The sequence below is a fragment of the Coffea arabica genome, chromosome 11c (assembly GCF_036785885.1).
Source record: "Coffea arabica cultivar ET-39 chromosome 11c, Coffea Arabica ET-39 HiFi, whole genome shotgun sequence".
NCBI lineage: Eukaryota > Viridiplantae > Streptophyta > Magnoliopsida > Gentianales > Rubiaceae > Coffea > Coffea arabica.
Genome location: NC_092330.1, coordinates 37,827,035 through 37,841,611, shown reverse-complemented (window position 1 = coordinate 37,841,611; position 14,577 = coordinate 37,827,035). Strand labels below are relative to the sequence as shown.

Here is a 14,577-nt window from a genome sequence, read left to right as displayed (position 1 = left end):
AGCTGTTGAGACTTGAGGGGGCGGTGCATGTTAAATTCTTATAAAGGAAATGAAAAATAAGCGACACGATGAAGTCAACACTCAACAGCAGCTGCAACAAGCCCTTGAGTTCAACAAATTTCAGATTCTTATGAGAATGATTAGGGCTCGAAAGTAAGTTGCCAAGCCATGTGCAAATTATAGACATTCTTTGACAAAAGTGAGCTCTCAAATGCCTTTGATGGTCCATGAAAACCAAAAAGTTCCAATCAAACAAGCTTTTTGATATACCAGCACAAGCACACAATTCCACAAATATGCCATTCTGTCATTTACATCACACCCACAATCAAGAATCCAGAAAGAAAGAAAGAAAAGAAAAAGAAGTCCCCTATCTTTTTATTAAGCAAAGCTATATATAACTACACATTGACCCTTTTGAGATTCACCCCCGGAAAGTTACATGATTCCACCCCAAATTAACAAAAAAAAAAAAAAAAAACCCTAAAAAATTAAAAATTAAAAACCTAAAACAGATGGATAGAGTAAAAAGAAAATTGAATAATTCAAAAAAAAAAACAAAAAACAAAAAACAAAGGGAGACACACTAGGGAGTGGTGGGTCTCACCTCACTAAGGTACCCAGCTAAGCAGAGACCACTCTTACAATGGTTTGGTAGACCAAAAGGCCCAAAACTGAGCTAGGCCCCCCCCTGCAAACCCATAACTCACTGACCGAGTCAAGTTTAGCTCGGTCGGTTAACTGAGTTTCCAAGCCGAGGTTGCAATTAGAGGCCTTGTATGCCATCCCAACATCAAAGACCCATTGTTTTCCTCCACTCTATACCCATCCCCACCAGCAAACAAAGCCAATAACATACTAGCTTGCTTAAAGGCATTGGAACCCAAATGAACCGCCTCGAAACCGGCCGAACCGAACCTCGTTCGCCATTGAGCCAATGTCTCATGCCTCTCAACCCGGTCCACCCCCTCACAAGCCACCACATTACAGATCTGCCTCCCTAAATACACCTCAGACATCACCTTATCTTGATCACTCACAGCCACACCGCCGCCACTACTAGAACCACCATCAACACCTCCGTTACCGCCGCCGCCACTGCCGCAACCCTCCAACGAGTCGAAAAGGGTCGAGTAATAATGCAATGACTCTGTGAACCGGTCCAAGAAAACCGGTCCATTATGATTAGCCTCTTGCTCGACCACGGTTAAGATTTCAGGCTTCAATTCTTTCACAGCTGACAAGACTTTTTCAATAGCCCCCGGCCTAGATAAAAGCTGATGCAATTCAAAGATGGAATTCACTGCAACTGTTTCTCCTTCGCGAATATCAAACATGGATGCGTCAAGATCAGCAAGGGAGTTAGCAACGAAGCCTCTGAACTCAAATTCAACTTTAATGCAATCAGCTAATTGGGCTAATTTCCACCCGACTTCTTGCAAATGATCAGTATTATCATGCGAAGGCGGTCCAATCCCAGTTAGCCTAAAACTAGGAGGACCACCTGGCCTCAAGGCCAAAGCCTGTAACAACGCAGGCCATTGCATACCTTGTTTCATACTAAAATCGATCACATGTACCCGATTTTTGTTAGCAAAAGCCTCCAAGATCGCCTGATTTGCTGTGAAATGGGCAAATTTTATGTAAGGACAAGTCTCATAAAAATGCATTTGCAGCAAATCAGTAAAGGCAGAATCATGAGGGCTGGTTGGATACAATCTATAAATCCTCCTTGCCAATGCTTCAGCAAAATAAGTTGCCACTTTTCTCATTGCCCCTGCTTGAGAAACTGCCAAGAATCCAATATGTTTCACCAAAGCTTCAGCTAATTTCATGTTCTCTTGCTGAATAGCCTCAGCGCAGGCCATCAAAGCATGAACAAGCCTAATCCCATTTTCTTGGGAATCAACAAGAACAACTGGCCTTGTTGACGCAACAGCTCTCGAATTCGTGATGATGGACTCGCTTGGAGTCCCCCAACCGCCCAATTGGGAACTTGGCTTCATTCTCTTACTCGGCGGCTGAACAGAACCGGGAGAAACGGAAACAGGGGACGGCAATTGCTGGATTTGTGGGTAAACCGCCGCCTTTCCAGGGATGGCGGTGAGATCAGAATCGAAAGATGAGTCGTCAAAAATCACCCGATTGGAATTGGGATAATTGTGCAAGGTACGTGCACTATTGCTAGTAGTGTTATTCGAGCTACAATTATCCAACGAGGAAATTGCAGACGAATCAGGGATGGAAGACATATCCGGGTAGAGTTCAGAAATCATAGATCCAAGCCAGGACGAAAGATCTGAGGGATTATAATGAACGGTCTCGGAAACCAGATGGGATAAACTATCATTTTCGGCATTACCAAAAACCTCTTCAAGCTGCTCAATCTTTTGTGCAACTTCAGCCATATCTGATGCCTTGACTTTATAGCCCAAAACAGCCAAAAGCTCATCATCTTGCTGGTCAGACTCATCAACCCACATCTTCCCTTTGCTCCGGCTTCCTCCTCCTGCAGAGCTGCAACTCGCCATGGTACTGTAACAGCTGCCACTTCCCGTTGAACTTCCGCCCCCACCTGAATAGCTGCTTTCCTGGACTTGCACTCGTGCTGCTGCTGCTGTTGACTGCTGCAGTTTTGGATGGTTTCTTTTCATCTTCCCTTCTCTCTCTTTTTTTTTTTTTTTTTGTTTCTACAAAAAAAAAATGAAAAATGAGAAGGGTTTGGAAGAAGTTTCTCTCTGGTATGTATCAAGATTTGTGGGGGTGAGGAGTATGAGGAAAGACGAAGGGTCTGAGCATTGGGGATTGGGGGAGAAGTGCTTGGATTTTCAGAATTTCTTAGTTGGGGTTTGAGTTGAGCATGAGAAGATGGGACGTGAGAAGGAGGAAAAATATTGGAAGGGGATTGGGGGCTTAACAATAATAGTGGTACGAACTACGAATAAGAATACAGGAGAGATGAAAAATGAGTGTGTGAGTGTGTGAGAGAGAAAGAAAGAAAGGGGAGGGGTCTCGTCTCGTGAAGAAGGGCGCAAGGACCAAAGAAGCCAGCGCAACAGTGGAACAGGCTAAACCAGATCAGATTTTTACTTACAGGCCCTGCAAAACATATTACATTTTATCCTTACACTGGATTGGTTCACTTTTTTACAGTCATATTTACTAGCTAGTATTTAGATAGACTTGGCAATTTAGCCATTTAGGCCAGTTTTTTTTTTCCTTTTCTTTTTTTTTGGGTAAATAAATTCTAGGCCATCTTTTATATATTTTTAAGAAATTCTATCTAAACTCGTTTTCTCACTGCTTCTTTTAACAATTTTTTAAACTATTTTCTCATCCGACACACCTTGCATCATAAAAATGCTATAATAAATATAGGGAAAATTTCAAATAATTTTCAAACAGACGAAGTAGTACCGAATTGGATTCGATTCCCTTTTTTTTTTTGTTATATTAGCGAATTATTAGTATTAGTTTAGGATCAAACTTAGCATGTTTAGAGCCGAGTTCAGCGTCTTTAAATGCGTTCAGGGGGAAATTTCTTCAAATTGAGGTAAGTCTTGGATTGTGAATTTTTGCAGAAAAATTTTACGTTTTCATAAACTCATTTTCCAACCACCTTTTCGCTTCACATATATCAAATTGTTACAGTGCATTTTTTTAAATAAAAATTCCTAAAATTAGCAATCCAAACAGGTAGTAAATTATTTATATTCATATTGATATGTGCTTACTAATATATGTTTTGTTTATCTATTTAGTTTTTCTTATTTGACTAGAAAGAGTAAGAGAATATGCCTACTTGGAATGGCGGTCTTGTTTGGATAGTCATTTTCCATCGAAAAATGGTCTTGTTTTTCGTGAACATATTTTTCTATCATTTTTTTATCTCACATACATCAAATCGCTACAGTAATTTTCCAATGAAAAATCCATGAAAATGCAATCCAAACAAATTTTTCATAGTTTTAGTTTCTACTCTTAAAAAAGCGGGCTATTTTGGGATTTGCTTCGTATGGGGGCGTATTCAGCTTAGCTTAAATGGAGGTTCTATTAATGGGATTTGGATAATTACCATAGCTGGTACCTTTTCTTTTAGGTGAGACAGATATGGTAACGTGTTATGAATTGCAAGAATTAATTGCTGCATGGGAATATAAGCAGGGATGGCATAAAACACAAGATTGCCTACTTAAATATGTGTACCGGAATTACTTGATATTAATTGCGCTCAATCTGTGACTTAAATGAAGTTAGTTTTGTACCTCAAATTTGGCCTTGTAAGAGTTTTTTAGAAGTAGGTATGTTTTACCTGACTAATAATGATTAACGGCTATTTAATTGCTTTTGATGCTTTCTGCTCATAGAGGGGTTTTATCTGTATGGACAGATAAAAATTAAATAGATTCCACCATAAATGTTTGTGACCTTAATTTAGTGAGTATTTAGTTCATAAATTAATATCAAAATTTTGTAATGAAGATTGATCAAATTATAATAAGCATCAGAACAACCAAACTTATCCAACTAAATCAACTTCAAAAGGCTCATCATTGCCATTGATGATATAGGCCAATTTCTAGAAGATTCATATCAAACATTACGCTGAAAAAATCATTAGAAACAAATTAAACGCTGTATCTGTAAACTTAGAAAACAGTTGCAATAGTAATACAAGTCGATCGTGCTTCTTTATTTTCACGTCAATGTATAGTAAAAAATATAAGTGTATGAAAATTTACTCGATCGGGTTTTTGATTTGAAAGAGAACATTTTTACACTATGCAACATCCTGGTTTTTCTTTTTTAAAGTGTAACACGATTATTTTATTTTATCATCCGATCCAATCCTCCTAACAAAATTTACAGTGGTAATTTTGGTCCAATGTAATTAGCACTTTGACGAATAATTTAATTCAATCTGAATCATTACATCTTTAAAAATCTGGATTAATTAAACTGGATCTAGTCTTTTTTATCAAAACCTTTCGTAAGGTTTTTGTGACTTTACAAACCTAAATCCCGAGTAAATCTCAAAATCGGCAACTCTTGAAATTCTTCAGGAGACTTATAAACCCACTCAAATCTCCTTCCGGTCCCGATGTGGGATAACCACTTAAAGGGAACAGCTGCTATTAAGATTAAAGAGACCCACTAACCCCGTTCAGACGATAGTCTTAAAACTGGATCTAGTCGGTGATGAGTTTTGGGTAGCATCGCTCTTGTCTCTTATCCCACCAAGTGTCAATGTTCTGTCTGAATTTCCAATGGCAAAATCTACGTACTCCAGTTCTTAATTTTTTTTTTGGAACGTGTGCAAAATAAAATAACAGGAAGATTCTTTTCCAGAAGTGATAATTTCCAGGTACGGATTAACATCTACCAGCCCCAGGCATGCTTAGTGAATTACGAAGTAAACTAGTACTACTATTAAAAAAATGAAACCTTAAGCCATTTATCTAATCTCAATTCAGGATATTGGATAATGAACAGTAGATATTCTAGAGGGATTGGAACTTTGATGTATTTAAGGGCTAGATAAGGAGTCTTGCTACCTTTTCGATATGAAACTTATGAGACTATTGGGAGGAAAAAAAATTAATGAGACTTGACTGTATTTGAATTGCATTTTTTAGAATTTTTTATAAAAAAATTACTATAACGATTTGATGTACGTGAAAAAAAAAGATAATAAAAAAATATCATCACGAAAAATGACACAATTTTCCGGCAAAAAAAGGCTGTCCAAATAGGGAAATGGAAGCTTTAAGTATGCTCAAATGTGAATGGAAGAGACCTGAAAAGTTGTCATATTCTGATTTTGTTGATGAAGTTTAACGAAATGGTGTTAAAATGTTCATCATTATTGGTCAATCTTTGTAGTGAAAATGATTAACTAAAACAAGAGGTCATTCTTCTTTTTTTTTTTTTTTTTTGAAGGAAGAGATCATTATTCAACACATTAGTTAAATGTTTGACTAATTGAGATTCAGGTATGCTCAACCTCGAGATGCACATTAACATATATTTTTCAAAGTCCGGGGTGAATCTATAGCTGAAGATTGTGATGTAGAGTTGTGTAGACATTTCCACTTTCACTGTTTGTATCATATGTCAAAAGGAAAAAGAAAAAGAAACAAAAGAAAAAGATGAGCGAAAAAAAAATTTTAAAGAAAGAAAATCAGTCGAGCAATGACAAGAAGGAACACAACTATGTTTGGATAAGAGTCTATTTGAAATATTATCTGAAATAATTACTATAGTATTTTTATAATATAATGTATGTGAAATAAATTATGGGATCGAAAAATGTGTTTGTGTTGCAAGTAAATAATTTTTATGTAAATAATGCTTACAAACAAAAGTAAAACTCACAAACTTTTTTGTGGATAATTTCAATTATGGTCATCTCAAACTAACAAAGATTACTTAATCGAACTAGTTAGTATAATTTTTCATGGTTACGGGCACAAATCAAATGACCAAGTAATCAAAAAAAAAAATTTACATCCTTTTCTTTCTTTTTGAGTAAAGTATTCGTGATGTCATAATTTGCTTATTTTGGCACTATAACCTATCAAGAACATTTTAAAAATTGGATAGGATATTATTTAAAATAATTATTATAGTATTTTTTTATGATGTGGTATATATAAAATAAAAAATAGTTGAAAGTATAAAAAGTGATTTGAAAAATGTGTTTATGGTACAAGTAAAATAATATCTAAAATAATTTTGTGTCCAAAAAACCCAGAATTTTGTTTAATTATCAAAATTTGGCTTTTTTATTCTTTACTCTTGAATTAAGGTAAATGTGCATTGCCAAATGTCTAATCACTTAGTTCCAAAATCTGTTTTTTTTTTCACCTTTTTCTTTATTATATTCGAGCAGATTTATTTTTCGTATTTTCCTTGTAGTGTAAATTGTTTTTCATTTTTCTTTAAGTCAGTAGTGATATTTACTTTTTTTCAACAGCCTGAATCAGACTTTTGTTGTTTTATAAACCTAATCCCAGAATTAACCTCAAAAGCCGGCAACTCTTGAGGCAATCCCAGGGACTTATATCCCAACCCAAACCCAACCCCAACCCCGATGTGGGACAAATGTACCTATAGGGGGGACCTGCTGCTAAGTGGGATACTACCACCCAATACCCTTTCAACCCTGAGGCAATTTGTCTTTTTTCAACAGCCTGAATCAGACTTTTGTTGTTTTATAAACCTAATCCCAGAATTAACCTCAAAAGCCGGCAACTCTTGAGGCAATCCCAGGGACTCAGTAGTGATATTTACTTGCCGTGTCAAAGTTGCCCCACATGACGGAGACCAATTTGACCAATGACCCTGCCGTCAACATCAGTGGCCGTCCCGTCAGGACCTCACAGCGGCGCGTCCAATAAAACGGTAAACCGCCATTAGTAAGAAAACGAGAAAACGGTGGGCTGGCAAAATTTGACGCCGTTACTGTCAACCTTATCCTTTCGGAAAGGTTCAGTCTCTCAAATTATAATTTTTACTTATTCGTATTTTTTAAAAAAATTTATCCCTGCTCTTTTTTTTTACCATCCTTTCATTTTCGCTTCTTTATAAAATATTCCAAATTCCCCCATTCTTTTTCTTTTGTTAAATTCCTAAATTCCCCTTGGCGCACTGCTTTTTGGGTAATTATTTAGGCCCTGTTTGGTGTTACGATTGCTCATAAAAAAGTATTTTTAACCAAAGTACTTTTAATAAAAATACTTTTTAATCATCAAAACTGGACAATTTAAATTACGAAAAATTAGTTATCAAATATTATAAAAATATTTTTAGTATTTAAAAGTAAATTTCCTATAAACGTATCGCAACCCTAAACGGGTCTTAGTCCGGGGGGGCGCTTTTCTTTCTTTAGCAAATATTTCAACCTTTTTTTGAGCTTGAGGCAAGTAATAATTAGACAATTTTGCAGCTTTTGAAAAGGCTGTTAATATAATTGACGCAATACTCTAAATTATTTTCGAGTGACTTCATTGAACACAAATGATGGGTTGTTGAACCTCAAATTCCTCATTTCGTATCAACAGTTGTTATATATATATTTTTTGGAAAGAAATTCTAAAATTAGTTTAGACGTAAATGTTTTATTGTTTTCCGATCATTCGGATTCAAATTTGATGAACATGTTAAAAAAACAGGAAATATACGAAGTAATTATTTTACAAAAAGAATATGAAACTTTTGTATAAATTTTCATTATGGAGTTTTACAATGACCAAGACAGTAGTGTGTGATCTATGGATTATCTTTCTTCCCTCATGGCACATGCAATCATCTGTAATTAAGAAACTTTTCTCTCATCCCAAGCTATCATTAATCTTCATTAGCATTATTACGTGTCTGTGCTCTTAAATCTACCTTGATTGGATTGAAAATGATTTGATGTGTTGTATGTCAACAAAAAAAATTGAAAAGATTAAAACAATGGATTAAAAAGTAATCTATAAAAATATTCTAATTCATTGTCAAATTCATATCCAAGCAACGCATGTTGAATCGGATGCATTATAAAAGTGCACGTAAGTCAATGCATGTTGGATCAATTGCTCAATACAAATCACTTTCTCAGAAAAAATTGTGTATTCGAATCTCGCTGTGGATGTAAAAATTGTATTTATAGCTAATTTTTAAATAAGCGACTTATAATTTTGAGGATCTATTTTACCTAGTAGTTATCGGTGTCAATACTCTATTTATAATAAGCGATCTCTAAACCCATAAGCGATTCATAATCCTGTCGTGGATTTGTTTGGTCTGGTGGTGATGATATTTGAAATTGCTCGATTTTTTTTTTCAATTACAAAAATTGAAAAAAAAAATTTTGCCTGTAACTGTGTGTGCTGTGTGTAAATTTATGTGGAATACAGGGCAGATGATGTTTGCAGCATGGACGAAGCCAAAGGCGGCCCAACGGACGGACTGAACCAATACCGGAAAGAGTGCACACACACTCAAAACACCGTCACCATTACCCCTAAGCGATGATCTGCCAAAGACTCCGCAGCGGCATTTCGATTTGGGAAGATAAGGTAGTACGATTTTCTGTGTACCAACGGACCAAGAAGGGAGGCCCCATAGCCCACGTGCTTATGACACGTGTATATATTCCCCTAGGCCCTGACAATTGTGAAGCGTGGGGGCCACAACCCACATTGGGGGCAGCTTCCTGCTTCTGTTTTCCTATTTTTAGTGCTTGCGGATAGATCCACCCGATCCTGATGTCTCTCCACCCTGACATCCTCTGCTAATTTAATTTATTTACAGCTCTTCTTTTTTACTAGATTTATTCACTATTAACTGTGGCATCGAATCAAATGATTATTAATACTTCACCTTTTACCGCTGCAAATTTTGTTCCTCTTTTGGTCAAGTAGGGGTGAGCAAATTTGGGAAGAATCGAATTCATAAGTGATTTCAAATTTAATTTGATAATTTAAAATCGAATATTTGATAATTTGGTACAAAAGTGATATTTATCAAATTCATCGAATTCTAATATGGTATGAAATAAATAATGGGATTATCAATTTAGTAATAACCGATTTCGAATTTAAATTCGGTAAAACAAAATAGGGTTCCGTATTACCACCAAATTAGTTTATAAATTTATATATTATATAGATAAATGCTATATACTATTAATAGATTATTTAAGTAAATGCTATTAATAATAGATAGTATATAGTATTATCATGTACCTATAGTAATAAAAATATATAATGATATAAAATATACTATTTTAGTTTTTGTTATATGGTTATAATAATACAAATATGCAATAATGCATAACTATAACACTTACCCATTTATACATAATTAGAATTAGATAATAAGTATAAGTATAATACTAAATATTAAACATAATTAATAATTAGAATTTAGTCATTGATTCATCATTCATGTTTTGGATTATTAAATATTTGAATGTGTAATGTTTAACTTGCAAGTATTAGTATAGTCTAAATTTACATTACATATACAATATGTGAATTTATATTTTCTAATCACTAATCTCGTTTAAATGTAAACAACTATGCAGTATCATTAAGTAATCTTCGCGAATGTATATGAATTGCATGTCAATATATTAGTGTATTAGCATTCACCGTTGAAAGCAATCAAGTTATTTGAAAATTAAACATTTAGGTTATATAAAAAAAAGAATAAATGTAAGTGTAATGCAATACATCATTAGTAAATTATAAGTAACTAAATGACTAAGTGTATGCAACTACACAAGTGAGTCCTATTTAATTATGTGAAAATTATTATCCAATTCGATTATAATCAATTTCATGACTGTTTCCAAATTCAATTTGGTAACTGAATGAATTTGATTATTTCCAATTAGAAATTGAAAGCAATTTAAAGTTTTACAAGTAAAATAATCGAAAAAATCGAATTCAAATAACCGAATTTCCAAAATTGTACCGAATTCGTACCCCTATGGTCAAGTTCGGTATTCTAGAAAGCTAATCTAAGCTCACCAAATGACAATTCACTACTAAGAAATCTTTTGAGTGTGGTTGGATAGGAGATTATTTTGAAATATATTTTACTTTGAGTATTTATTGTAATACTTTTTATGATATAATATATGTGAAATAAAAAAAGTGATTGAAACGATAATAAAAGAACGATTCAAAAATGAGTTTATGATATAAGTAAAATAATATTTGAAAAAAGTTATTATTCTTTTTCATGCTCATTGCTTTCACTTCATTGACTCTTGGCATGATAAGAATCTTACAATGATTCTCTACTTATTCTCTTAATTATTTGAATCCATTACCTATCTTTATATCTTACCAACTAGGTTACGCTTCGTTATCATGATAGAAATCTTTTTAATTATCCATACTTCAAATTTTACTTTTCCTTCTTACAATTATAAGTAATGAGAGATTTAACCTAATATTACTTTCCTTTTTGAAATATGTTGAGAATTAAGTGGCGTATGAGTACATTGATGTGCAATTATTTTGTCAATAAACTTTGCGTGCCTAATTGTTATTTAGTATCATACCAAAACTACAAAATGCCCGGTAAAATCTCACAAGATTCAACTTATGCATGTTAGAAACTCATAAAACATTTCCTGGACAAATTTATATCCTTGTTGGTCTCAAGATGTCTAATCGCCTAATCACAATTCTTTCAAAAACGAGAAGGAACTACATTTTGACACTTTTATTGCTATTTTTCCCTTTTATGGTTTTTTAAAGAAAAAAAAGGCAAGAAAACTTAAATACTTCACTTAGAAAACCAATTAGCTTATGGTTGTGTCTACGAATAAGGGAGAGGAAAAAAACAGAAGAAAGAATTTTTGAAAGAGTCCATGATTTGCCCTTTGCTAATACACAATAAACATCATTTTCAAAAGTAAAGGAAAATTGACCTTTAGTAAATGAAAAAGAAAACTCGTCGAAAATTGAACCTAGTGTGTTTGGATTAAAAAATTTTCATGAATATATTTTTCAATCACCTTTTTATTTCACAAATATCAAATTACTACAGTAATTTTTCTACAAAAAGTCCAAAAAATGCAATCCAAAAAAGCTTTTTTGGAATGCATTTTCCATGATTTTTCATGGAAAAAATACTGTAGCGATTTGATGTATGTGAGAGAAAAAGATAATAGAGAAATGTGATTTCATTTTCCGACGAAAAACCGCAATCCAATCTGCTAAATGTGAGCACATAATTTGAATTTACACGCAAATGGTTTGACTAGTCTACAATAGTCGCAAAATGCTTGACATTGACTAAGTTTATTTATTTGAAGCCCAAATTTCCAATAGTGACGATGCCTAGGCATGTACAAGTTTGCGTTTGTGCTATAAAATTATTGCTTGTGCACTGAAACTTAAAAATTGGAATTGGGAATTGTTACTTGCATCCAAAAGAGAGCAGCTAATGAGGAACTGCTCTTTTTATTAGTTATTTGTTTTTAAGCCCTCTCGGCTTCTATTCTAAAGGACATCACCTTCTTTGATTCTGTGATTTAACATATTCTACCCGTTTGAAGGACAACGTTAAGTTGTAGTCAACACGCAAAAGTGGAAAAAATGAAGAAAAAAAAGAGTCAAAATACATTACGACGTTCAAATTTCAGTCAGCTAAGTTGGGTTTTGAAGATGCATTAAAAATAATGACAAGCGACATACTAAAATTATTAAAAGATTAACAGGGTTCAATTTATTGTAGTTCCTATTTATAAACTCAAAAAAATGTTAACTCACATCTATTACTCTAAATCGAGCTCCAAAATTAGCCCTAATCCACCAAATATACCATGCACACATTTGAAAGACAGAAAAAAAAAAATAATAACCGACTCAAATCATGAAGCAAATTTTTATCTTTGAAAGTTGCCCATCAACTTATAAATTCATGTTTTAATTTTCAAAATTTCACGTAATAATTCCAAGAATCATTTTCCAAGTAAAATACGAACCTAAAGTGAGACCACACACGGTTTGAAAACGGCAACATTATTTGGGGTTAATGTAATATTAAAAAAAATATCGAACATCGAGAATCATGCGATGGATTTTTTTGTTTTCTCATTATAATCTACATCAAAACAGCGACATTAGGACCATCGTCTGGAACCTTGCCTTTTACTTTTAGCTACATGCAATGAACTTGATAAATTGGTCCCAAAATCAATGCAGCGTTGGTTGGTTCAAAACTTGAAAATAGTGGATAACGAGTTGCAATCTATTTGATAAGACGTTTCACATGTAACTGATATCACGCGTTCAATTCATTCAGAGGATAAGTGAGAAAATACACTACTATTAATCCTCTTTATATATTAAAACAAAAAGTTAACAAGAAAAAGTAAGGTGATTGAACTTAGAATAAATTTCTTTTTTTTTTTTGGGGTAATTCTTACTACACAACCTACCCTACTACAACATTGTTATGAGCTTGTTCTTTTTTTTTTTTTTTTTTTTTTCTCAAAATGAGCTTCTTTATCTTTTTTTAGTGCACTTGGTGTAGAGTTTTCATGCAAAACCTTCTACAAATCGAAGGTAACAAGAATTTTCTCAAATCTAAATATGAAAGTCACATGAAACAATTGATGACAAAAATGGGACAAATATCAAAGTAGCTAGCTACCATGCATGTGAACATAATTATTAGGTTTCTGGCTATTTAACTCCATACTGAATCCCTGTGGCCATGGGGGCAGGTGCAGGGGGACGGGGACCCCGTTTTTATCGTTGTCATTTCTTCCATGTAACCGTAAAGCCCAACTTGAGTTTAGGTACGGGAATCGGGTCTGCTTGATGGACCCCGGCTGATTAGGAAGGGTTGGAATTGGACCACACGGGTCTACAAATGGGTAAAAAATTCCACAATAATATTGAGAATATTCTTCACAAGAAAGCAAAATTCAAATTGGGTCCAAAAAATTAGAAAAGTCTAACTCAATGTAAACGCTTTAACATATATGCAAATTTACTCTTTGCTATAATTTTCTGAAGGATTAATTAAGGAGAGAAAATTGTTGAATTAACATGTGAAAGAGACGTCAAATCCTGCGAGTTATTAATACTCGAATAAGGATTTAGGCTGCCAAACTTAATTAAAGACTCATCTCAGAAATTTAAAATTGAGAGAGTAATAATAGAAAAATATTCCCGTTTGGATTGTTATTTTTTTTTTGAAGTTTTCATAATAAAATTTACTATAACGATTTGATGTATACGAAGTAAAAAAATAATTGAAAAATATATTAAAAAAAAAAGTTAAAATTTTTTCTTAGAAAATAGCAATCCAAGCATTACGGCTCGAGAGAGCCATTCCAGCGAAATGGGTTTGGTGTTATATATTTAAGTTGATGTTTGCACGAATGGGCACTAGAAAACCTCTACTTTTATGTGATCCCATTAATAATTCCTTTGGAATATTAAAGTAAAAAGTTATGCATTATATGTCTTGTTTATGTGTGCCGGCAAAAATATGTGAAGTGGTTTGAATATTAGTGAAGACCAGATACATTTAAAAAAAAAAAAATTCTTGGGTTTTGGAACAAAAATCCATTATTTTTAAGATCCATCTTAATTTAATTGACAGGAACAATAATCCGTCGACCATGAGTTTTAGTTCCGACTCTCAAATCTTTATTTTTCATTTCTTTTGCAAAGCTTAGGGGCCCTTTTGGTGTAAGTCCAAAATGGAATTAGCGAAAATTTGATCAACCAAGTAAACAAATTGCACGAGAAATTAATTAGCCAAGTAAATGAATTGTACTTATCAGTAAAACCACATAAGTGCTGATTGGTATCTATAAGCAAGCTGCTGATTTGTCCGTGCAAGACAACATATCTTTTGACCTAACTTCATCAGCCTATAGTCCTTAAAAACCAGGACACAAGACATATATATATATATATATGATATACATATCTTGGGTCATCCATAGAGGGGTGCCAGCTTTTTAATAAATTTTTTTTCTTTCATCATTAGCCTAAAAAGATAGATCTACTTCAATTAAACAGTACATAATCCACATAAAAAAATCATCTA

The 14,577-nt window shown here is 33.6% G+C and overlaps 1 protein-coding gene across 1 annotated transcript; it reads right to left on the bottom strand.

Annotated features, from left to right (window-relative positions):
* Nucleotides 1-351: 351 nt before the first annotated feature.
* LOC113716962 (DELLA protein GAI1-like) lies at nt 352-3,001 on the bottom strand. Its single transcript, XM_027241533.2, has one exon. It carries the CDS (start codon nt 2,652-2,654, stop codon nt 738-740), a length of 1,917 nt encoding a protein of 638 aa, XP_027097334.1. The 5' UTR covers nt 2,655-3,001; the 3' UTR covers nt 352-737.
* Between the last annotated feature and the right edge of the window lie 11,576 nt (nt 3,002-14,577).